The sequence below is a fragment of the Bos indicus x Bos taurus genome, chromosome 22 (genome assembly GCF_003369695.1).
Source record: "Bos indicus x Bos taurus breed Angus x Brahman F1 hybrid chromosome 22, Bos_hybrid_MaternalHap_v2.0, whole genome shotgun sequence".
Taxonomy (NCBI): Eukaryota; Metazoa; Chordata; class Mammalia; order Artiodactyla; family Bovidae; genus Bos; species Bos indicus x Bos taurus.
The window spans coordinates 54,437,538-54,462,597 of record NC_040097.1 but is presented as its reverse complement, the minus strand read 5'-3'; the positions used below and the strand labels follow the sequence as shown (position 1 = coordinate 54,462,597).

General features: G+C 43.2%; 1 protein-coding gene across 2 annotated transcripts in view; it reads right to left on the bottom strand.

Moving 5' to 3' along the window:
• The window catches only part of OSBPL10 (oxysterol binding protein like 10), a 343,241-nt gene that overhangs the window by 167,386 nt on the left and 150,795 nt on the right, over positions 1–25,060 (bottom strand). For both annotated transcript variants that reach the window (XM_027522264.1, XM_027522266.1), the window contains exon 4: positions 14,016–14,207. In XM_027522264.1, coding sequence (XP_027378065.1) covers positions 14,016–14,207 — 192 coding nt within the window. The remainder of the gene's footprint in view (positions 1–14,015; positions 14,208–25,060) is intronic.

Here is a 25,060-nt window from a genome sequence, read left to right as displayed (position 1 = left end):
TGCCCGACTCTTTGTGACCCCATGAACCGCAGCACACCAGGCCTCCCTGTCCATCACCAACTCCAGGAGTCCATCCAAACTCATGTTCATTGAGTCAGTGATGCCATCCAACCATCTCATCCTCTGTCATCCCCTTCTCCTCATGCCCTCAATCTTTCCCAGCATCAGGGTCTTTTCAAATGAGTCAGCTCTTCACATCAGGTGGCCAAAGTATTGGAGTTTCAGCCTCAATATCAGTCCTTCCAATGAACACCCAGGACTGATCTCCTTTAGGAAGAACTGGTTGGATCTCCTTGCAGTTCAATGGACTCTCAAGAGTCTTTTCCAACACCACAGTTCAAAAGCATCAATTCTTCGGCGCTCAGCTTTCTTTATAGTCCAACTCTCACATCCATACATGACCATTGGAAAAGCCATAGCCTTGACTAGACAGACCTTTGTTGACAAAGTAATGTCTCTGCTTTTTAATATGATTAAATTAATAATTTTCATACTAGTTTAGCCCACCACCTAGACTATCTTGGCCCTGGACAAGAACCAGGGCTGATACATCATTCCACACTCACATCAGAAGCCAGCGGCTGGACCCACGGTCAGTGCAATAACTGAGCCTGATCTGACTGGTGACAGTCAAGTTCTGTGAGCTTCCCAGAAATGGGCTCCGGGACCTTAGCACAGACAAGCATAGGAAAACTTCAGCGGGAGTATGACAGTCTAGGGCCCTTGTGACAGTTCATTTTATGTGTCAACTCAGCTGAGCCACAGTGCCCAGATATTTGGGCAAACACACTCTGGATTTTTCTGTGAGGGACTTGGATGAGATAAACATTTAAGTTGGTTGACTCTGAGCAGAGCAGACTGCCCTCCACAATGTGGGTAGGTCTCATCCAATCAGTCAATGGCCTGAATAGCGCTAAAGACTGATCCTTCCCGATCAAGAGGAGATTCTGCCGGTACACAGCCTTCAGACTTGAGCCATGGCCCTGGCTCTACCCTGGGTCTCTGATCTGCCAGCCCACCTTGAAGATTTTGGACATGCCAGTGTCCACACTCATAAGAACCACTTCTTTAAAATAAACCTCCTTCCTTCCCCTGCACCCCCATCATCACCCACACCCCACTGGCTGTGTTTCCCTGGAGAACTCTAAAACAATGGCAACCTCTGGGAGTCCACCAGCTTCTGCTTTAGCTGCGTCCACTCTGCTGACGGCAGTTTGTTTCTCCACTAACTACTACTTCTCCACCACTCGGCATCTCTGGGCTTCCCATTCGCTCTCTAAAGGGGCATCTGATCTCTGTTCCCACTGAAGACCGCCTGCAAGTCCCATGGCCAGGCTAGAGGACAAGCCAGTGACAGCTGGTCTAACAGCTTTGTTCAGAATGGTAGTCACATGGCATGAAACTCAATAGGCTAGTCATCATTCATCACTCAAACCACCTCCTCTTTTTATTTCAAAATCACTAGTGACAAGGGTGGAGGCTGCTCAGAGAAATCAATATACTATTCATATAGGTATAGAATGTGAGTGTCTCCCGTGTGGACAGACTGATGAATCAGGAATCCCACATTTTGCACAACTATCGACTTAGGAAGTGACACCTGGGTCAGAATCAACCACTCATTACCTGTGTGACCTCTTGTGGTGGCCTTTGTGGTGTCTCAACTTGGCAGTGAGTCAACTGCTCATCTAAATGTTTCTGTGAGGTCTTCTGTAAGGGTGATGACACTTCACAATCAGCTGACTTGAAGTGAGAGAGAGATTACCTAGATAATCTGGGTGGGCCTGCTTCCACTAAGAGGCCTTAAGGGCAGAGCTGAGGCTTCTCTGAAAAAACAGTGTTGTGAGTAGAGAGCTACTTGAGCCAATGCCTGAGAACCAGGCCCACAACTGCACAGAAGCCAATTCTTTGCAAAGATCCCTTCACGTGTATTTTCTACTGGATCTGTTTCCCTGGTGGAACCCTGGCTAACGAATACCCCTTGTCTTTGCCTTGACCTCTCAATGCCTCCGTTTTTCATCTATAAGACAGACAACAATATCTACTTCGCAGGGCTGACCTGAGGATCACACAGGTGAAGCTGAGCACAGTATGTGGCCCAGAGTAAGACTACAATGAGTATGAAATAGTGTTGTTCATGCAACAGTCACTATGTTATTAATGAGCCCATGCCTTTGGGGAAGAAGTTTACACACAAGTGGGGAGACTTTTAAAGACCATTACAACATAAAGACAATTTGCTAAAAATATAGCCAGATATAAACTGCACCGGGAACTAAGGAAAGAAAGACCTATGCATGTCTGGGGCATAGGAGAAAGCAGCCCATGGTAAATACAGCTCCACTGCTTCTGTTTGGAACCATAACTCTCCTCAAAATATGCAACAACAGGGCCAGAAACTCCTTTCTCACCAAAAGCTTTTAACCAAGTCTGCAGAGGAGTGTTACCCAACAGCTATGATCCCCTTTATGAAAAATCAGTCACTCCAATTTTTACTGACCACCTACTATGTGCCAGGTATTGTGCTCAGGGTTGAGGAATAAAGAGGTTTAAAAAAAAGTAAACCTCCAGGTACTTCCCTGGTGGTCCAGTGAATAAGGCTCCATGCTCCCACCACAGGGCTCAGGGTTCAATCTCTGACTGAGGAACTAGATCCTGCATGGAAAACTAAGCTCACGTGCCATAATGGGAAAACCCAACAAAGTCAAAATAAGTTATAAAAAAGAAAGAACACAACCGTTAAAAACTCATCATGTTAATAACTTTAACTGGGGAAAACACACTTTAAAAGAAAAAAACCCTCTAGATGCATAAAAGGAGTCAGACAATAAATAAATAATTAAGTCAGTGGCTAATTTCTCAAGAAAATTAGAGATACCAAGGAAAGATTTCATGTAAATATGGGCACAATAAAGGACAGAAATGGTATGGACCTAACAGAAGCAGAAGATATTAAGAAGAGGTGGCAAGAATACACAGAAGAACCATACAAAAAGATCTTCATGACCCAGATAACCAGGATGGCATGATCACTACCTAGAGCCAGACATCCTGGAATGCGAAGTCAAGTGGGCCTTAGGAAGCATCACTAAAAATACAGCTAGTGGAGGTGATGGAATTCCAGTTGAACTATTTCAAATCCTAAAAGATGACACTGCTCAAGTGCTGCACTCAATATGCCAGCAAATTTGGAGAACTTGGCAATGGCCACAGGACTGGAAAACATCAGTTTTCATTCCAATCCCAAAGAAGGGCAACACCAATGAATGCTCAAACTACGACACAATTGCACTCATCTTACATGCTAGCACAGAGAAGACAATGGCACCCCACTCCAGTACTCTTGCCTGGAAAATCCCATGGACAGAGGAGCCTGGTAGGCTGCAGTCCATGGGGTCGCTAAGAGTCGGACACGACTGAGTGAGTTCACTTTCCCTTTTCACTTTCATGCATTGGAGAAGGAAATGGCAACCCACTCCAGTATTCTTGCCTGGAGAATCCCAGGGATGGTGGAGCCTGGTGGGCTGCTGTCTGTGGAGTCGCACAGAGTTGGATATGACTGAAGCGACTTAGCACCAGCAGCACACACTAGCAAAGTAATGCTCAAAATTCTCCAAGCCAGACTTCAACAGTACATGAACCAAGAACTTCCAAATGTTCAAGCTGGATTTAGAAAAGGAAGAGGAATCAGAGATCAAATTGTCAACATCTGTTGGATCATATAAAAAAGCAAGACAATTCCAGAAAAACATCTACTTCTGCTTTATTGATTACACCAAAGCCATTGACTGAGTAGATTACAACAAACTGGAAAATTCTTCAAAAGATGGGAATACCAGACCACCTTACCTGCCTCCTGAGAAATCTCTAGGCAGGTCAAGAAGCAACAGTTAGAACCAGACATGGAACAACAGACTGGTTCCAAATCAGGAAAGCAGTATGTCAAGGCTGTATATTGTCACCCTGCTTATTTAACTTATACGCAGAGTACATCATGAGAAATGCCAGATTGGATGAAACACAAGCTGGAATCAAGATTGCCAAAGAAATATCAATAACCTCAGATATGCAGATGACACCACCCTTATGGCAGAAGTGAAGAGGAACTAAAGAGCCTCTTGATGAAAGTGAAAGAGAAGAGTGAGAAAGCTGGCTTAAAACTCAACATTCAGAAAATGAAGATCATGGCAACCAGTCCCACCACTTCATGGCAAATAGATGGGAAACAACGGAAACAGTGACAGACTTTATTTTCTTGGGCTCCAAAATCACTGCAGGTGGTGACTGCAGCCATGAAATTCAAAGACACTGGCTCCTTGGAAGAGAAGCTATGACCAAGCTAGACAGCATGCTAAAAAGCAGAGACATTACTTTGCTGACAAAAGTCCGTCTAGTCAAAACTATAGTTTTTCCAGTAGTCGTGTATGGATGTGAGAGTTGGACTATAAGGAAAGTTACAGTCCGAAGAATTGATGCTTTTGAACTGTGGTGTTGGAGAAGACTCTTGAGAGTCCCTTGGACTGCAAGGAGATCCAACCAGTCCATCCTAAATGAAATCAGTCCTGGGTGTTCATTGGAAGGACCGATGCTGAAGCTGAAACTCTAATCCTTTGACCACCTGATGCGGAGAACTAACCCATTGGAAAAAAAGCCTGATGCTGGGAAAGATTGAAGGCAGGAGGAGAAGGGGATGATGGAGGATGAGATAGTTGGGTGGTATCACCAACCTGACGGACATGAGTTTGAGCAAGCTCCGGGAGTTGGTGATGGACAGGGAAGCCTGGCATGCTGCAGTCCATGGGGTCACAAAAGAGTTGGACACAACTAAGCAACTGAACAGAATAGAATAGTGAAAGAAAGATAAAGCATAGCAAGAGAATCAACTGAGGGCAAAGAAGGAACTCTGGGAGAAGTTGGGATAGAAGCGGGAAAAGAGGGATTAGAACTGTAACCAGCAAGACCAGAACCTATCCTTCAGTTGGGTGCAGGATTCCTAAGGTGAAGAGCAAAACTGTGCGCACCCTGAGCTTGCTGGGAGTCCAGGTGGTTAGTCCTTCTGTGGTTAGTTCTGCCCTCAGCCCCCTCCTCCAATTCCTCCCCCAATCCCCACCACCCTCCTTCCAGCTGTCCCCAGTGGTGCCCTGAGTGGGCAGAGATTCCTGCCCTCAGGGGAGCAGCTTGGGAGACAGCAAGTCAAGGGTTGACAGGGGATGGGCCCTCACTACTTTGCTTTTGGCATTATTCACCTGAAACGCTGCTAGTGCCCAAATCTCTCAAACTGGTTTCTTAGAGGATGTCCGAGGGGTTCCACAGACCACACCAATGTTTGTTTCAAACTGCACAGATACAGAAGCTGATAAAAAGAGACTGCAGTGGTGGTCATAAATACTCACGATTCCAAGGCTTTGTAATAAATGTCGGTGCCACCTTCTCTAGTAAATCTGCACTAATAAAGCACTGTTTTTATGTAGTGGGGATCTATACTATTTTTCTTGAAAATAATATTCTGCTACTTTAAAAATATTTGAGGATCACTGCTATTAAGGAAGTCCATGTTACCATTTTTTGAAAACTGAAGTCTGGGGCTGACTTACTTTGAGAGGTTGCAAATCACCACTCCAATGCATGCAAGAGTTACTGGCTGTCACTGATTCAAAAAGTACACAGGAGAATTAATTTGGGATTTTAAAAAAAATCATCATCCTATTCATACAAAGGAAAAATGCACTTACAACTCTAAATGTGGTTTCCCTGGTGATGCGACGGGCTGTGTTCAATGCTGCCAGCACTGAGTGCTACCTCAACACGGACTGACTAATAACATACTTCGGGGTGCTGACAGCTCCTGCTTCCAGATTCCTCCAAATCAATCAAGGTTTCTAAGCAGGCATTCGCTATAACTGTGTACACCTGAATCAAACCGAACCATCCTGAAGAGAGAATACTGAGTCAGCACTGTTGCCAAAATCTTGGCTCCTTGTCCATTGATCCCAAACAGAAATAGAGTCTGGAGGAAACGGAGAAGAATAGCTTTATCCCTTTTACTAGACAAAGAGGAAACACAGCAGGCTAGTTCCTCAACAACTGTGCTCACTCCTCTCAGGAATTTTTGTAGGTGTTCAGTCGCTCAGTCGTGTCCGACTCTTTGCGACCCCATGGACTGTAGCCCACCGGGCTCCTCCGTCCCTGGGATTCTCCAGGCAAGAGTACTCGAGTGGGTTGGCATGTTCTCCTCCAGGGGATCTTCCCAATCCAGCGATCGAACCCATGACTCCTGCATTGCAGGTGGATTCTTTGCCACTCAGCCGCCAGGGAAGCCCTCTCTCAGGAATAGGGAGAGGGTTTATGTCCTCATAAAGGTCTTCCATTTTTTTCTTTTGCAAAGTTTCAAAACGGCCATACCTGGCCTCAGGCAACTCAGTAACTGGGTCAGGTGTCCCCAAAGTTATGTGCCCCTGATGTTCATTTAAAACATAGACTGCTACAAAAGAGTACAGGAGGAGAGGAACGCCAGATGCAGAGGATAACTCAGATGAAGTCAGAAGTAATTAACTTTGTTTAGCTTTATGAAGAACAAGTCTAGCTACAAGTGTTTGTCAGCAGTAACAGCTAAAGAATAACCAAGATTGTTTAACTCTTGCAGACCTGTTTGGCTGGTATGTGCCAAAGGCTGTTTATTCATTTTTGTTTTTGCTGCAAAAGTACCATTTGTAAAGATGGCACTTCATTAAAGCATTTTTCCTTTTATGTTTTAAGTAAACATAGTGCAATTACATGAAGAAATATGTGTGTCTATATATATATGAATACACACCACTGGAACCACATAAACACACTCTGCTCCACATATTATATTCTGTGAAAGGTTTACTAATATTTAAGGCCACATTAAAGGACACAACTTCAATACAGTTTATCTACCCATTAAACACCAGGGCAGCACAAAGCCTTCTCATAAAAAGGGTATGTGGCTGGAAGCAAGCTATTTAACAATAAAAAAAAGTGTAAGACAAAGATAATTTCTATTGGTCAATAACTTATCACTGAAGGCTTAATTAAATCTAAATTTACGCCTCACATACATCCACTACAATTTCATAGCATGAGTTTTTCTCTCACCAAGCTACAGAATCCAAAGTCTATCTATTGAATTAGGTGTATTTAAGTCTCAAATGTCACAACAAAAAAAATTATTTGGTCAAAACCACAAAAACCAGGCTCTACAAAGCTTATTCTGTTGCTCAAATATTTGTTATGTCTGGGCCGATTACCACATTTGGACTTAAAAGAAAAATTTTAGTAAGGACTCTCTTTAGAGAATGTTCTTAACTCTAAGTCAAGGAAGAAAATAAAACCTGCTGGAGATCACAAACAGCCCACACACACACACAGTTCTGAGCAGAGACACAAACACACACATGCTCTCATGTGTGCAGATATTCAGATCATTTCCTCAGTAGCCACTCCTGGGAAACAGCAATGAAGAATTAGGAAAGGGAGAAACCTCTGATTTTCCTACTTCTTGTTCTTCAATTCACATATGCAGGTGTGTACACACACACACACACACACACGTATAAACAGGTATGAGGGGCTTTCCTGGTGGCCCAGTAGTTAAGAATCCGCCTGCCAATGCAGGGGACATGGGTTCAATCCCTGGTCCAGGAAGATCCCACATGCCATGGAGCAACTAAGTCCATGGGCTGCAACCACTGAAGCCCTCACACCTGGAGCCTGTGCTCCACAAGAGAAGCCACCATAATGAGAAACCCACGATCCACAACTAGAAAATAGCCCCTGCAGCAACAAAGACCCAATGCAGCCAAAAAAGTAACTAAAACAGGCATGAGAGATGTGTTCTCTCAGACAGCGTCTAGCACACAGGCATTTTATAAAAGTCACCCTGCACTTGTACCAACTGAACTTGTGCCCATTTAAACAAATGTGAACCACCTTAAAACCTGTTATAAAGGCACTAAAAGTATAAAAGGTAGAATACAAATGAATACCACACAGGTCAATCATAAAATGCTTACACAGCGGGAGGCACAAATGGATTTTTAAGAACATATTAGAGTCTATTTAATAGACTCCAGCGGCACATCCAGAGGCTCACCCTCTCAATGCTCTTCCCTCGGTCGCATGGTTTCCCAGGTACCCCCCGCAGTGCCCTCAGAGTCAGAGAAGACCATGTCAACACCTGACTCAACCCTCCACCAATCACCAACCACCTTGTACGGTGACCCAAGCAACCCCCGATGCCTACGCAATACCATTTCTAAAGCCTTCTGTTAGAAAATGGGTCCTTAAATCAATGTGTCCAACTGACACACCCACCTATTTCTGCTAGGGCTAGAAGATGCAAAGATGAATAAAACATGGCTTTCAGCTTAAAAATCCAATGCCCGGCACATAAATGAAATGAAAATGAAATGAAGTCGCTCAGCTGTGTCCAACTCTTTGCGACCCCATGGACTGTAGCCTGCCAGGCTCCTCCATCCACAGGATTTTCCAAGCATGAGTACCAGAGTGGGCTGCCATTTTCTTCTCCAACATAAGAGATGCCCAGTTAATCCCTGAAGAATGAGTGGAGGCATGAACTGAATAAGCAAGTTCACAGTTCCTGGCGGTTCAGTGGTTAAGGTTTGATGCTTCCAATGCAGTGGCATGGGTTAGATCCGTGGTCAGGGAACTAAGATCCCACATGCCACAGGGAGCAGCCCCCCCCCCATAAAAAGATGAACCTAGGAGCCATGTCTGTACATTATTGTCTATCCTGATTGTCTCATTTTATATACACATGTCCAAGTGGAAATGATACTAATGTGACTTTTATCTTAAATTGCTATATAGCAATTCAGAGTGTTAAGTGTATTATTGTTTCTTCAGTCATTCCTGGAATGCTGTGTGTTGAATCTGTCACTTTACTAGTATCAACAGCTTAACCCAAATTAACTTTCCTCTTCTACCCCCAGTTCTATGAGTTATTTCCTCAGAATACAGTTCCCAGCAGGGAATTTATGGGTCAGTGGCAACAAACAGCTTCTTTGTGCTTAGTTGTTCTTATTTATCACCAAACTGTAGCAAAAAAGAAAATATGCAATATTACCAATATTTCTTACCACCGTAACCTATAATTATTTCGAGTAATCTTGCAGACAAAATAAACTGGATTTCCATTCGCTGAACTGCTGAGGAGGATATCCCTGTTCTCCACAATGATGTCATGTCTCGGATTTTCTATCTTCATCTCTCCTCACCACTTCCAGAGAGAACTTTGTGTACTGATCTTTGGGATCTCAGTATTTTGGATGAAAACCATTTAATCTTTTACACTGTCCCTTTATTTTTACCCATGTTGTGGCATTCCATTTAATACTTATTCTGTTGCTTCTGGCTGGGCTATTTTTCTTTTGTTCTTTAGCTATTCGGGCCCATCTGTCTTGTGGACGATGATTTTCTGGCTTGCCTCAGTGGCTATAAGTTTATCTTCCTGGTACAGCTGGGTTAAAAATGCTATTCCATTTTCTTCTAGTTATTTTATGAATAAATACAGTGGAATCCAAAAGCCGAGGCACCTTTATACTTTGAGATTAACAGACTTTTAAAACTGCAGAACTTTCTGGTCAGAGTGAAATGTTCTCAGTTCCCAAGGTGGACTGGCCCATATCATGAAAGGACAGATGTCACATGACAGTTACCCATCTCCAATCAGGAGGAAAGCTGGGCATGAAATCTGAGAATCAAAACTTCCATCTCCTTCTTAGGTGTCTGCCACCCTCTAACCCTCAATTGCCAGTGTTTTATTGCCAGTCTCAACAAGCTGGCTCAGAATGAATATTCAGCAAGAAAGGTCATCACAGATGTAAAAACAATCACCTGGAGAAGATACCTGGTTGTTGCCCAGAAGTACAACCACCAAATCAAAACAGCTATGGAGGCATGTCACCTATCTATCTTCCGTATAATGAAACTCCCTAGTAAATTTCAATAATTTCCCTCCATTGAAAAAGCAGCATATATATATAGTCATTTACAAAGTTGAGGTTATACTTCAGAATTTTTACTTAGAATTTTATACTTTAGAATTTGTATCTTGGACACAACTGAGTGACTAACACATATTTAGCTTATATATTAAAAAAGAAGTAAATTCACCTGAAACTACTTCAATTTAAAAAATAAAGTAAAATAAAAGCTAAGAAAAGAAAATGGGTATGGCTGACTTTGGAATCTCACAAAATAAAGTGTTTAAAAAAAAGGAATAAATTCATTGAAAGATTAACAGTGCTTATGTGAAGGGAGGTAGGTTTATGAGTTATTCTGATCTTTAGACTTCTTTTGCATTATATACTTCATACGATTAAATATTTCTATATACACATAGCCAAAGCACATACTTTTATCCTTTTAAAAGCTTGAATTTCTAAAAATGGATGTAGAGAAGATTTTGGCATTATACTGAAGCAAATGCTACTAGTAATTAAGCCAAATACCCTAACTTTTATTTTGGCTCAGTTCAGTTCAGTTCAGTTGCTCAGTCGTGTCCGACTCTTTGCGACCCCATGAATCACAGCATGCCAGGCCTCCCTGTCCATCACTAACTCCCGGAGTTCACTCAGACTCACATCCATTGAGTCAGTGATGCCATCCAGCCATCTCATCCTCTGGCGTCCCCTTCTCCTCCTGCCCCCAATCCCTCCCAGCATCAGAGTCTTTTCCAGTGAGTCAACTCTTCACATGAGGTGGCCAAAGTACTGGAGTTTCAGCTTTAGCATCATTCCTTCCAAAGAAATCCCAGGGCTGATCTCCTTCAGAATGGACTGGTTGGATCTCCTTGCAGTCCAAGGGACTCTCAAGAGTCTTCTCCAACACCACAGTTCAAAAGTATCAATTCTTCAGCACTCAGCCTTCTTCACAGTCCAACTCTCACATCCATACATGACCACTGGAAAAACCATAGCCTTGACTAGATGGACCTTTGTTGGCAAAGTAATGTCTCTGCTTTTCAATATGCTATCTAGGTTGGTCATAACTTTCCTTCCAAGGAGTAAGAGTCTTTTAATTTCATGGCTGCAATCACCATCTGCAGTGATTTTGGAGCCCAAAAAAATAAAGTCTGACACTGTTTCCACTGTTTCCCCATCTATTTCCCAATCTATGAAGTGATGGGACCGGATGCCATGATCTTAGTTTTCTGAATGTTGAGCTTTTTCACTCTCCACTTTCACTTTCATCAAGAGGCTTTTGAGTTCCTCTTCACTTTCTGCCATAAGAGTGGTGTCATCTGAATATCTGAGGTTATTGATATTTCTCCCGGCAATCTTGATTCCAGTTTGTGTTTCTTCCAGTCCAGCGTTTCTCATCATGTACTCTGCATAGAAGTTAAAATAAGCAGGGTGACAATATACAGCCTTGATGTACTCCTTTTCCTATTTGGAACCAGTCTGTTGTTCCATGTCCAGTTCTAACTGTTGCTTCCTGACCTGCATATACATTTCTCAAGAGGCAGATCAGGTGGTCTGGTATTCCCATCTCTTTCAGAATTTTCCACAGTTTATTGTGATCCACACAGTCAAAGGCTTTGGCATAGTCAATAAAGCAGAAATAGATGTTTTTCTGGAACTCTCTTGCCTTTTCCATGATCCAGCGGATGTTGGCAATTTGATCTCTGGTTCCTCTGCCTTTCCTAAAACCAGCTTGACTATCAGGAAGTTCACGGTTCATGTATTGCTGAAGCCTGGCTTGGAGAAATTTGAGCATTACTTCACTAGCGTGTGAGATGAGTGCAATTGTGTGGTAGTTTGAGCATTCTTTGGCATTGCCTTTCTTTGGGATTGGAATGAAAACTGACCTTTTCCAGTCCTGTGGCCACGAAACACAAGCACCTCCCTTTTTTCATATGTACCAGGACTCCTATCAATAAGTCTATCCAATATTCATTACTGCACATTTAAAAGAATTCTCAAGATACTACAAACTTGCTTTTTCTTTTCTTCTTAGGGTTCAAGTCTCTAAATTACTTGCAAAAAACAGCTTCAATGAGGTTTACATAAAAGCAACCTGATGGTATTGTGGTTATACTTTCTTTTTAAGTCCTTACCCACTGGATAAATATTGAAACATTTATTGGCAGTAATAAAATATTTAAAATTCCCTTAAAATAATCAAGCCAAAAATAGTGTTGAGGGAAAGAGATCAAACAAGAACAAAAGAGGATTGAAATTATTTGAGTTGGGTGGTGGGGACCATTATTCTATTCTGCTTCGTGTACATACAAGGTTTTCCCTAATAGAGCTTTTTGAAAATGTGCTGTAAATGAAGAGCCATATACACAAGTGCAGCAAATGATTCCTTATTTCATCCAAGGTAGCAAAGTTAAGCTCATAGATACTTTTTTTCCCCCACATCAGGGTGACTGTTTCAAAGGGTGCATCTGACTCTGTACCTTCTCCTTATTAGGCAGTAAAAAGTATGCTACTGCTGCTGCTGCTAAGTCGCTTCAGTTGTGTCCAACTCTATGCAACCCCAGAGATGGCAGCCCACCAGGCTCCCCTGTCCCTGGGATTCTCCTGGCAAGAACACTGGAGTGGGTTGCCATTTCCTTGTCCAATGCATGAAAGTGAAAAGTGAAAGTGAAGTTGCTCAGTGGTGTCTGACTCTTAGCGACCCCATGGACTGCAGCCTACCAGGCTCCTCCGTCCATGGGATTTTCCAGGCAAGAGTACTGGAGTGGGTTGCCATTGCCTTCTCTGATAAAAAGTATATGCATGTGTAAATCTATCCAAAAATGTCTTTCATATGCACCTATAGACTTGAGTCAGAAGATTTCAGATTTTCTGTTCTGGGTCAGAATTAGAACAAGACAGCCAGCTGACATAGCACTCCTTGGCTTATGACACTTAAAAAATAAAGCAAGAGGCATGCTAATTCAGACAGCACCCAGACCTATTCTGGGAGCCCCATTCTCTTGCTTGACACAGTGAGGACTCGGCTGCTTCTCAAAAAGGACCAGCTGGTCTCCACATGAGATAGCTGCAGAGCAAAAAGCCTCAGTACTCAACACAAGTTAGACAGGCGAGACCACAGGGCTTCCCTGCTGGCCCAGTAGCTAAGACTTTGTGCTCCCGACGCAGGGGCCCAGGGTCCAATCCCTAGTGAGAGAACTAGACGCTGCATGCCAAAACTAAAGAAGATTCCACACACCACAACTGGGATCCGGGGCAGCCAAATAAATAAATGAAAAATTTAAAAATAAAGAAAAAGAAAACCAAGACCATGATCATTTATTTTATACTGTCGGTTCTCAGTAATAGTTGCAGAGGATGATATGAACACCAAAGACCCTGGGAGCCCCAAACTGATGACTTCCAGCCAATCAAAAGTAAAAACAAAACATAACCCCTAAGGGACTCTCAGCAGAAGGGCTTTCATGTACATTATCACATGTGATCCCTTGAGAGGCTGGGAGGGTCTGTGCCATTTCCATTTTGCAGATGCAGAAATGTGGGTTCCAAGCTTTAAGGCAACAGTCTTCTGCCTCCAAGGACAGAATTCTTTTCACTGGCTCACACCCCCTCGAAGTGTGTGGGAGGATAAGCACCTCATAAAGTGAAGGAGAAAAGGGGAAATCAGCTTTAGGTCCCACGTTTTCTGAATTTCAAAACGCCCTCAATTATTTCCTGATGATCCACTTTATGTTCTTTCCCTTTGTTATGAGCTGGAGACTTCCCTGGACAGCCCTTCCACCTCCCTCAAGTTTCTATGGGCTTGTGTCCCCTGCTTTCTGAGCTTGGGTAGCAGAGGTCTCCTGACAACTCACTTAACCCATGAAACAGAAATAATTTTTTTTTTTTTTTAAACCAGGAGGAATCATGATGGCTCTCTCTGGGAGGTTTGCTTCTGGTCCTCTCTCTCCATCCATCAAGACGGCGCTAAAGAAAAGGGGCTGGGGAGCGACATCGCAGCCCTCACCTTCCACAGACAACTCCACCTACAGGGAGAATGAGGCCTACCTCTCTGACTTCGTGAAGTTGGCCGGAATACTGACTCTTGGCTCTTCGGGCAGCAGCAGGCGACTTGTGATGCGTGATTGTGACGACACCAGGGGCTCCCGCGCTGAGGTGTCTCTGGCTAGAGGGAGATGCAGAATTGGACGTTCCATGGGGGAGCAAAGTGAGACTTCGGCTTCGGGAGCTTGGAGTCGTCTAGAAGAAGCAACACGTGTCAAAACTCAACAACCGGCCTGCAGAACACAGCCAGGCATTGCCTTCCATCTATGCTGGGCCTCTCCGGCTTTCCCCTTCATCTTCAAAGGAGATGAGGGCCTGGGGGTGCATGCTTTCATCTTACACTCTCTCAGGCCGGAGAGGCCATCCCCATTAACTATGCTTCTGGTCTCCCTTCTAGCAGGGTCTCCTGCCCCAAACTATGGCTATGGAGAGCTACTCCAAGGCCTTCAGACACCACAGGCTCTCAGGGGTCTGTGTTCCTCTTCCTAATACCCTCCCCTCCTGTGGTAAAGCCAGCTGAGTGCTCAGTGTTCTGTGAAGCATTCCCTGTCTGTCTTAGCCTCTCCACCCTCCTATTCTACTACACTGAGGCTATGTTTATTATCCAGCTAAACTATATGAGATTCTTTCGAACTCATCTTTGTACCCCCAAGACCCGGCACATCATGATTGTTTAATTCATTAAGTACTTAACACATGTTTGCTGCATGAGTACTAAGAATGAACTAAGTTATCCACCAATTAATCCCCATTTGTCCGTGCACTGCTGGTATTTCATCCTATTGTGACTTATCATACAAACAGTAACTGGGTATAAGGACAGCATCTCAACTCAGTGGCAATACATTTTTCAATAATGTGTTGGGCTAACTGGGCAGCCAACTGAAAAACAGATTTATCTCTCAGATCACAGACCCCAAACAGATCAAAGACTAAGAAAAAAGAAAGAAAGAAAACAAATCCAAAGGTCATAACAGAAAAACTCAATAAATTTAATGACCTAAAAATTGAAAACTTATACACGGGGAAAAGTAAAAGTCACTCAGTTGTGTCTGATCTTTGTGAACCCCATGGACTATACAGTCCAAGGAATCTCCAGGCCACAGTACTGGAGTGGGTAGCCTTCCCCTTCTCCAGGGGATCTTCCCAATCCAGGGATTGAACCTGGATCTCCCACATTGCAGGCAGATTCTTTACCAGCTGAGCCACCAGGCAAGTTCAAGAATACTAGAGTGCATAGCCTATCCCTTCTCCAGCAGATCTTCCCAACCCAGGAATCGAACCAGGGTCTCCTGCATTGCAGGCGGATTCTTTACCAGCTGAGCTACCAGGGAAGCCCTCTGCACAGGAAACAAATTTCAAAAACCCACTCCTGCCACCAACAGAGTCAACCGATAAACCAGAAAAAATATTTTCAACTAGCTTCACAAATGGTTCATCATTCTAATTTGTAAGTAGGAGAAGAATTTCTAGGAATTGATGTGACTGAGCACAGTATTCTAATAGGGCAAGATATGAATAGATAGTTCACAAAAAAAAACCCATAAATGGCCCTTAAGCCATAAGAAAAGGTGTTCAACTGTATTCATATGATAAATGTAAATTCAAACCACATTTAGATATACCATCTTTTACCCATCAGATTGTAAAAACCCGAAAGAATCAGTATGCAGTCTGCTGACAGACCATGGAGAGACAGTGATGCAGGACTGTCAAGTGACAGACACCCTGAGGGGAGCAATCCAACAGGCCCTGCCCCAGTTACAAGGGCACTTCCCCGTGACCCAGCAACATCCTATTGGAGAACGTCTCTTCCACACACCTGCACCCAGGCATAATGGCACCAAAGCCGAGTGTTTAATGGAAAGGATCGGAAGCCACCTAAAGGTCCCTCCATATGCGATAGGTTAACGAGACACGGCACACCTCCATGACGGAACACTACCAGGAGGCTAAGAGGATTAGAAGAAAGGCCTTCGTGAACTGGTTTGGGAAAAGAACCCTCTAAGCTATGTAGTTAAGTGAAAAAGGCAAGGTGCCTAACTGTGCTATAGTATGCAAAGTTCTGTGTTAAAATGTGGAAAATGAGTATTTTTATCATTGTTTAAAACACAAAAATCATCTAGAAGGATACACGCTGAACTCCAAGTGGCTGCTTATTCCACGGAGGAGATGTGAATAAGAGTGTGAACAGAGAGGGAGAGAGATTCTTTCATTCTGAGCCATGTGAATGGATTATAGTGAATGGATTTTCTAAATTCTACATTAAAAAATCTGTATTCTAGATGTTTCTGTACTTCATTTCAGCTCGAGGAAAAAAGGCAGCTCGAGAAAAACTGGCAGATTTGTGCCATTTTCTCTATTTCAATTATCAAATATTTACTGAATACCTACTGTGCACCAAGGAAAATATCTGAAATGTGATGTGGAGGAAAACATAAGATGGATGAGGCCGTTTTTCAGCACAGATGCTTATACTGTTACGGGGGATAGAGGAGCAAAGACCCAGAGACAGCAAGACAGACAGACACACACACACAGAAAGGAAGACATGACAAAGTGCTCATTTGGCAATACAACCAGAAAATGCCAGAGTGAGGAAAAGCATGATCAAGGTGAACTGACTTCATCACAGGAGGCTGTTCTGAGGGCAAAGGACTTGAAGCTTGAGTAGAATTGGGAGAGACAGAGAGACACGTGTGGTGTACAAAGCAATCCAGACAGGAAGTTCAAAGTCTGCAGCCTTGGGTAGTCCCAAGGGCTTAAAAAACAAACAAACAAACACAGGTACTCCAACGGCCACTGCAGCACTATTCACAGTAGCTAGAACATGACAGCAACCTAGATGTCCCAGGGCTTAAAAAACAAACAAACAAACACAGGTACTCCAACGGCCACTGCAGCACTATTCACAGTAGCTAGAATATGACAGCAACCTAGATGTCCATCAAGAGATGACTTGAGAAGATGCGATACATACATACACAATGGAATATTTCTCAGCCATAAAAAGGAACAAACTTGAGTCATTTGCAGAGACATGGATGGACCTAGAGTCTGTCATACAGAATGACGTGAGAAATAGAAAAACAAACGTTGCATAGTAACACACACATATATATATATATCTAGAAAAATGGTACAAATGAACCTATGTGCAGGGCAGGAATAGAAATGCAGATGTAGAGAACAGACTGGTAGGCTGTGGGATGAACTGGGATTGACATACACACACTACCATGTGTAAAATAGGCAGCTAGGGGGAAGCTGCTATACAGCATGGGCAGCTCAGCTCAGCTCTGTGATGACCCAGAGGGGATGGGGTGGGAGGGATGCTCAAGGAGGGGATACATGTATACATACAGCGGATTCACTTCACTGTACACCAGAAACTAACACTGTAAGGCAGCTACCCCTCCCCCAAAGTTGATTATTCATCATTTTACAAATCTCCAAGAGGGTGGGGAGCTGCGTAGGAGCCAGGGTAGAAACTAGAATTCTATGTCAGCATGCAGTACCATGGTAGCACACGCATTTCTCTGGATTTGAGCTTGGACAGAATTAGTAAGACAGATAAACTTGGGAAGCACTGTATTGCTTTCAAGTTACCTTATAAACAGGTAACTGGAGAAATCTCTGGTCTGAGAATTAAATACACTTTGATTATACTGAAATTCAATAGTCATCTACTTTCAACTTCAATCTTTTCCCTTGGAGTGAAGAGGAAGAAAGAAGCTATGTCTTTAACACTTTTTTTGTTTGTATATAATACATGTTTGTATGCATGTGTGTGTGTGTGTGTGTGTGTCCTGCACAGTATGTGGGATTTTAGTTCCCTGACCAGGGATAGAACCTGTGCCCCTGCAATGGAAGCACAGAGTTTTAACCACTGGACCGCCAGGGAACACCCTCTTCAATCCTTCAACAACAGCAAATTTGCCTAATCCACTGAAATACATTTTGATTGTTTGGGAGCCTTATTCCAACCCAAGAAAAGGCAGATTTTTCAACAGGCTTTGAAGCCAGACAGCCAGGTTTCACCCCCACCTCCAATCCTAGCACTACCAGCTTCAAGCTGTGTGACCTCAGGTGAGTTATTCGAGTTTTCTTATTAAGCAACAATTTCCTAATCTTTAAAAAAGGCATCATAATATTTACCCTTAAGAGCCATCATGAAAGTTGAATTAGCTCAGGTACAAAAAACGCTTAGCACAGGGGTTGCCGTGCAGGAGCCGTGTGGCCACAGTTCATTTCTTTCCTTACAGCCCTTAAGAGTTGATCGATGGTAGCATTATCGATTTTTAAAATGTTAAGAAGTCGCTTAGCACAAAATTGTAAGCAGTCATTGACCTGCTCCTTATTTTCTTTAGGATCAAAGTCGTGATGAAGTCCAAGATGTAATTAAATACTTACTGGAGAATCTATATGGTCAGCAAGACTGTAAGGAGAACCATACTTGTAGATTCTGAGTAGAATGAGAATCCATCAGAAATCAGAAAGGAAGGCCTCTCGCTGCCTGAAAGACTGTCCCATAGACAGCAATAAATCAGGAAAGTCACCCGGGAGCCAAGGAATTCTGCTGTGGATGGCTAACCCTATATTTATTATCTAATGGCTGTCATCTGAATTCACAAGCAGTAAATTTGAGGCGAAAAACCTTTAATTTCCCATTCACTGTGTGTTTCTCACGGTTTAATTCATACCCATGCCTCCTCCTGAGGGCAAACAGGAGCCAAAAAAAAAGTCTCCTGGTAAATCCCATAGGGCATCCGGAACTGGGAGGAAAAGGCAGAAGAAGAAGCAACAACTGCCTCCCCTACAAACAAGCGGGCCCTTTATGACAGGCCAGCCTACTGGAGCTCGGCTCAATGTCAAGCGGCAGCCTGGCTGGGAGGGGAGTTTGGGGGAGAATGCTAAGTCACTTCAGTCGTTTCTGACTCTGTGCGACCCCATAGACGGCAGCCACCAGGCACCCCCGTCCCTGGGATTCTCCAGGCAAGAACACTGGAGTGGGCTGCCATTTCCTTCTCCAATGCATGAAAGTGAAAAGTGAAAGTGAAGTCGCTCAGTCGTGTCCGACTCTTAGCGACCCCATGGACTGCAGCCGACCAGGCTCCTCCGTCCATGGGATTTTCCAGGCAAGGGTACTGGAGTGGGGTGCCATTGCCTTCTCCGTGGTGGAGAATGGATACGTGTATATATGTGGTTGAGCCCCTTTTTGTCCACCTGAAACTATCACACAACATTGTGACTTGGCAAAACTCTAATATAAAATTAAAAAAAATTTTTTTTTAAGTGGCCTCTTGAAAATGTTCAGGTTGTGTTTGAAAATTACACTTAGGGAACTCCCTGGCTGCCCAGCAGTGAGGACTCCATGCTTTCCCGCTGAGGATGCGGGCTGGATCCCGAGCTCGGGAACTAAGATCCTGTAAAGCGTGTGGCACGGCCAAATTTTTTTAAAAAAGAATCACATTTAGGTGGCATACACACCCCTCCCTGCTACTAATTTAAAATAAAATATTTTCAAAGCCTGAGGTACCACATGTCAGGGTTTTGCTCCGAATACTGACTTCAGCGGGGCTGATGAGAAATGCTGAGTGTGCCATCTGCAGAAAATTCTGAGGCAAGAGTCACCACTTCTACCTGGGAATACGATTCACCCTAACCTAGGAAGAGTCACCCCACGTGTCCCCTCTCTTAGCCAGTAGCACCAGGTCACTGGGGTGCCTGCATGAAAAATGGGGGTGAGGCCAAAGAGGGAACAGGTAGCAGAGAATGTGCATTCAGACCGCGAACACAAAGATACTCAGACCGTGGCCAAGACTGCACACGTACTCAGGTTTTCTGAAATCTACCAACCTCCTGGTTTTCCCAGCTTTCTTCCTTGGATCCCTGGGCTCCCAAGCATTGGTGGAAGGGACACACAGACATTTTCTGTGTATTTACTGGCCCACACGGGCATGAAGGAGAAATGTGATTGCAAACGGAGAAGCAGCCCTGGAAAGAGTGCTTCCAGCCAGGGAAACCAAGCAATAAGCCAGACAGAGTCTAGTCTGGGGAGCTCATAAGAGAATCAGGGACCGCCTGAGGCTTCCCGCCATTGCTGCACCACCCAGAAGAGCAGCAGGGGAACTGGATACCACAGGACAGCGGGCAGGGTGCGGGGTGGTCAAGACCGCATTTTCTTAAGTCAGTGGCCCGGGTTCGAATCTGTGCCCTGCCACTCATAAGTTATGAGACATAGTAAACTCACCTAGCGTTTTACTTTCTAAAATTATAATATTACCTACCTCATAGGGCTGTTGGAGAAGAACATGGAAAGAGACAGGTGAAGCACGTCATGTAGAAAGCATGCAATAAGCGTCACCATTACCATTCATCAGATCAGATCAGATCAGTCACTCAGTCGTGTCCGACTCTTTGCGACCCCATGAATCACAGCATGCCAGGCCTCCCTGTCCATCACCAACTCCCGGAGTTCATTCAGACTCACGTCCATCGAGTCAGTGATGCCATCCAGCCATCTCAACCTCTGTTGTCCCCTTCTCCTCCTGCCCCCAATCCCTCCCAGCATCAGAGTCTTTTCCAATGACTCAACTCTTCACATGAGGTGGCCAAAGTACTGGAGTTTCAGCTTTAGCATCATTCCCTCCAAAGAAATCCCAGGGCTGATCTCCTTCAGAACGGACTGGTTGGATCTCCTGGCAGTCCAAGGGACTCTCAAGAGTCTTCTCCAACACCACAGTTCAAAAGCATCAATTCTTCGGCACTCAGCCTTCTTCATAGTTCAACTCTCACATCCATACATGACCACAGGAAAAACCATAGCCTTGACTAGACGAAGCTTTGTTGGCAAAGTAATGTCTCTGCTTTTCAATATGCTATCTAGCTTGGTCATAACTTTCCTTCCAAGGAGTAAGCGTCTTTTAATTTCATGGCTGCAGTCACCATCTGCAGTGATTTTGCAGCCCAGAAAAATAGTCTGACACTGTTTCCACTGTTTCCCCATCTATTTCCCATGAAGTGATGGGACCAGATGCCATGATCTTCATTTTCTGAATGTTGAGCTTTAAGCCAACTTTTTCACTCTCCACTTTCACTTTCACCAAGAGGCTCTTGAGTTCCTCTTCACTTTCTGCCATAAGGGTGGTGTCATCTGCATATCTGAGGTTACTGATATTTCTCCCGGCAATCTTGATTCCAGCTTGTGTTTCTTCCAGTCCAGCGTTTCTCATGATGTACTCTGCATAGAAGTTAAATAAGCAGGGTGACGATATACAGCCTTGACGAACTCCTTTTCCTATTTGGAACCAGTCTGTTGTTCCATGTCCAGTTCTAACTGTTGCTTCCTGACCTGCATACAAATTTATCAAAAGCCAGATCAGGTGGTCTGGTATTCCCATCTCTTTCAGAATTTTCCACAGTTTACTGTGATCCACACAGTCAAAGGCTTTGGCATAGTCAATAAAGCAGAAATAGGTGTTTTTCTGGAACTCTCTTGCTTTTTCCATGATCCAGCGGATGTTGGTAATTTGATCTCTGGTTCCTCTGCCTTTTCTAAAACCAGCTTGAACATCTGGAAGTTCACGGTTCACATATTGCTGAAGCCTGGCTTGGAGAATTTTGAGCATTACTTTACTAGCGTATGAGATGAGTGCAATTGTGCAGTAGTTTGAGCATTCTTTGGCATTGCCTTTCTTTGGGATTGGAATGAAAACTGACCTTTTCCAGTCCCATGGCCACTGCTGAGTTTTCCAAATTTGCTGGCATATTGAGTGCAGCACTTTCACAGCATCATCTTTCAGGATTTGGAAAAGCTCAACTGGAATTCCATCACCTCCACTAGCTTTGTTCGTAGTGATGCTTTCTAAGGCCCACTTGACTTCACATTCCAGGATGTCTGGCTCTAGGTCAGTGATCACACCATCGTGATTATCTGGGTCGTGAAGATCTTTTTTGTACAGTTCTTCTGTGTATTCTTGCCATCTCTTCTTAATATCTTTTGCTTGTGTTAGGTACATACAATTTCTGTCCTTTATCAAGCTCATCTTTGCATGAAATGTTCCTTTGGTATCTCTGATTTTCTTGAAGAGATCCCTAGTCTTTCCCATTCTGTTGTTTTCCTCTATTTCTTTGCACTGATCGCTGAAGAAGGCTTTCTTATCTCTTCTTGCTATTCTTTGGAACTCTGCATTCAGATGTTTATATCTTTCCTTTTCTCCTTTGCTTTTTGCTTCTCTTCTTTTCACAGCTATTTGTAAGGCCTCCCCAGACAGCCATTTTGCTTTTTTGCATTTCTTTTCCATGGGGATGGTCTGGATCCCTGTCTCCTGTACAATGTCACGAATCTCATTCCATAGTTCATCAGGCACTCTATCTATCAGATCCAGGCCCTTAAATCTATTTCTCACTTCCACTGTATAATCATAAGGGATTTGATTTAGATCATACCTGAATGGTCTAGTGGTTTTCCCTACTTTCTTCAATTTAAGTCTGAATTTGGCAATAAGGAGTTCATGGTCTGAGCCACAGTCAGCTCCTGGTCTTGTTTTTGCTGACTGCATAGAGCTTCTCCATCTTTGGCTGCAAAGAATATAATCAATCTGATTTTGGTGTTGACCATCTGGTGATGTCCATGTATAGAGTCTTCTCTTGTGTTGTTGGAAGAGGGTGTTTGTTATGACCAGTGCATTTTCTTGGCAAAATTTTCTTTGCCCTGCTTCATTCTGTATTCCAAGGCCAAATTTGCCTGTTACTCCAGGTGTTTCTTGACTTCCTACTTTTGCATTCCAGTCCCCTATAGTGAAAAGGACATCTTTTTTGGGTGTTAGTTCTAAAAGGTCTTGTAGGTCTTCATAGAACTGTTCAACTTCAGGTTCCTCATCGTTACTGGTTGCAGCATAGACTTGGATTACTGTGATATTGAATGGTTTGCCTTGGAAACGAACAGAGATCATTCTGTCGTTTTTGAGATTGCATCCAAGTACTGTGAGGCATTGTGAAAATGAAAGATTAAGTGGTCCCAGAGTCAAATTAAGGATTTAAAGGTGGTTTTCATCTGAGTACTTTGTGCAGACATAGCCTTACCTTAACTGCCTTAACTTAAAAAAAAAGGGGTAAGTTAAGAATAATCATCCTAATAACTGAAAAACAGTTTGCTCCGGACAAAAAAGTACAAAGCACATCTACTACGATTGCACGTTTGTGAAAATCCATCTGCTGTTGAACACAAAGTGCCTGTAGACTGCTCCAGTGCTACACGGGTACTGACGGCAAAGAATTAGTATAAATAAGTAATGGGCTGTTTCCCATTAGGATTTTGGAATAAACAAAGCCCCAAATTGAAAAGATCATCAGCTGGTCCTAAAAATGCCATAAAACGTGTATCAAAAATTTATAACTAGCCTTCCCAGAGATGAAATTAAAAAGCTAAAAAGGAGTAAGGGAGGTGGTTATCTTAAATATACATCCGTGGCAACTGCTTCTGTAGAAAATTTTTCTGATGGGAAAAACTTCAGAGAGAAAATTATAACAGCCTTCAAATGCCATTTAATTTTGGTGCCCATCTTCCTCACTTCCTTGAATTCTTCCACAGCAAAGGGAAAAACAAAGACACTAGATTTCAGTCACATAGCCCCAGGAAGGCAGAGAAATCAAACCAGCCTGGTTACAATTTTGAAAAATAAATTCAACCAACTCAAATCATTTCATCACATTCTTTCCCTCTTCCTCTTAAAAAAAAAAGAAAAGAATAATGTGCCATTTCTAAATATGTGTGTTAGTTGCTCAGTCCTGTCTGACTTTGCAAGCCCATGGACTGTAGGCCTCCAGGCTCCTCTGTCCTTGGAATTCTCCAGGCAAGAATACTGGAGTGGGTTGCCAGTTCCTTCTCCAGGGGATCTTCCTGATCCAGGGATCGAACCTGGGTCTCCTGCACTGCAGGCAGATTCTTCACTGTCTGAGCCACTAGGGAAGCCCAAAGTGAAAACTAAGCATTAAAACTATGGCTTATTTCTTTTCTTCCAAAAGTACACATACCTCAAAGTCAACCAAAAGAGAAAAAGCCTAAAGTTTTTAAAATATTACATTCAGGGCCTTAAAATTATTCAGAATTTTGATTTCCTGGCAGTCAGCATCTGAATAAATGTGGAATATTTTTAAATGAATCTATTCTACTAAATATTTTGCTTAATAGCTTCTTAGAGACAGTTTCATCTGCCCTTTTTATTTTTGTTTTTTTTTTGTAATATTCTGTCACTTGAGCTTAAAACCTAGAGTAGAAATAAAATGTTTTAAACTGGGCCATTTTCCAAGTTCATTCCCAAGATTAATGATTCAAAATTATACTCAGCTCTCTCTACTTTTCCAAACTCCTGCCCTCTTACAGAAATAGGAGTTTCAACTTTAAGTTACCAAGCTTTGGAAATTTCTTCCATTGTCCTCTGTGAATCCTTCACACATCTTAGAGATGTTCCACTAAGATTCTCTTAAAAATACACACATAAAAACGCATGCAAACATGTGTGCAAAGGAAAAGTCATGGTTTTCCCCTGAGAGGAGAGCGCTCTCCTGTTTCTAAACATATCACCCTGATTATACATGCAAATGCTGGATCTCTGAAAAATCAGGACACGCAAGTGCAGTATTTCTAGTTCTTGCAGATAAAAGGAAAGAAAACTTGACATTTCCAGCTTGCCTTCTCTCTCTCAACATTTTCAGCCCCCAAATAAATTCTGCTGACTCTTCTCTCACAGCTAACCCAACTGTTCCAGAATCCCTAACCCACACTCTTGGCCCAAACCTCCATCTAGATCAAGTTGAGGGTCCCAAATGGGCTGCAAGCATTGGTCTCATGCACTTGGCACCCTTATCACACAAAATCCTTTTTCCCCACTTCCTCACCTTCTGCCATTCTCCAGATCCACCTAGAAAATGATTATATGCGATCTTACTTTTTAAATATTTATTTATTTCTTTGGCTGCATGGGTTTTAGTTGCAGCACAGGCTTAGTTGCCCCACAGCATGTGGAAGCTTAGTTCCAACACCA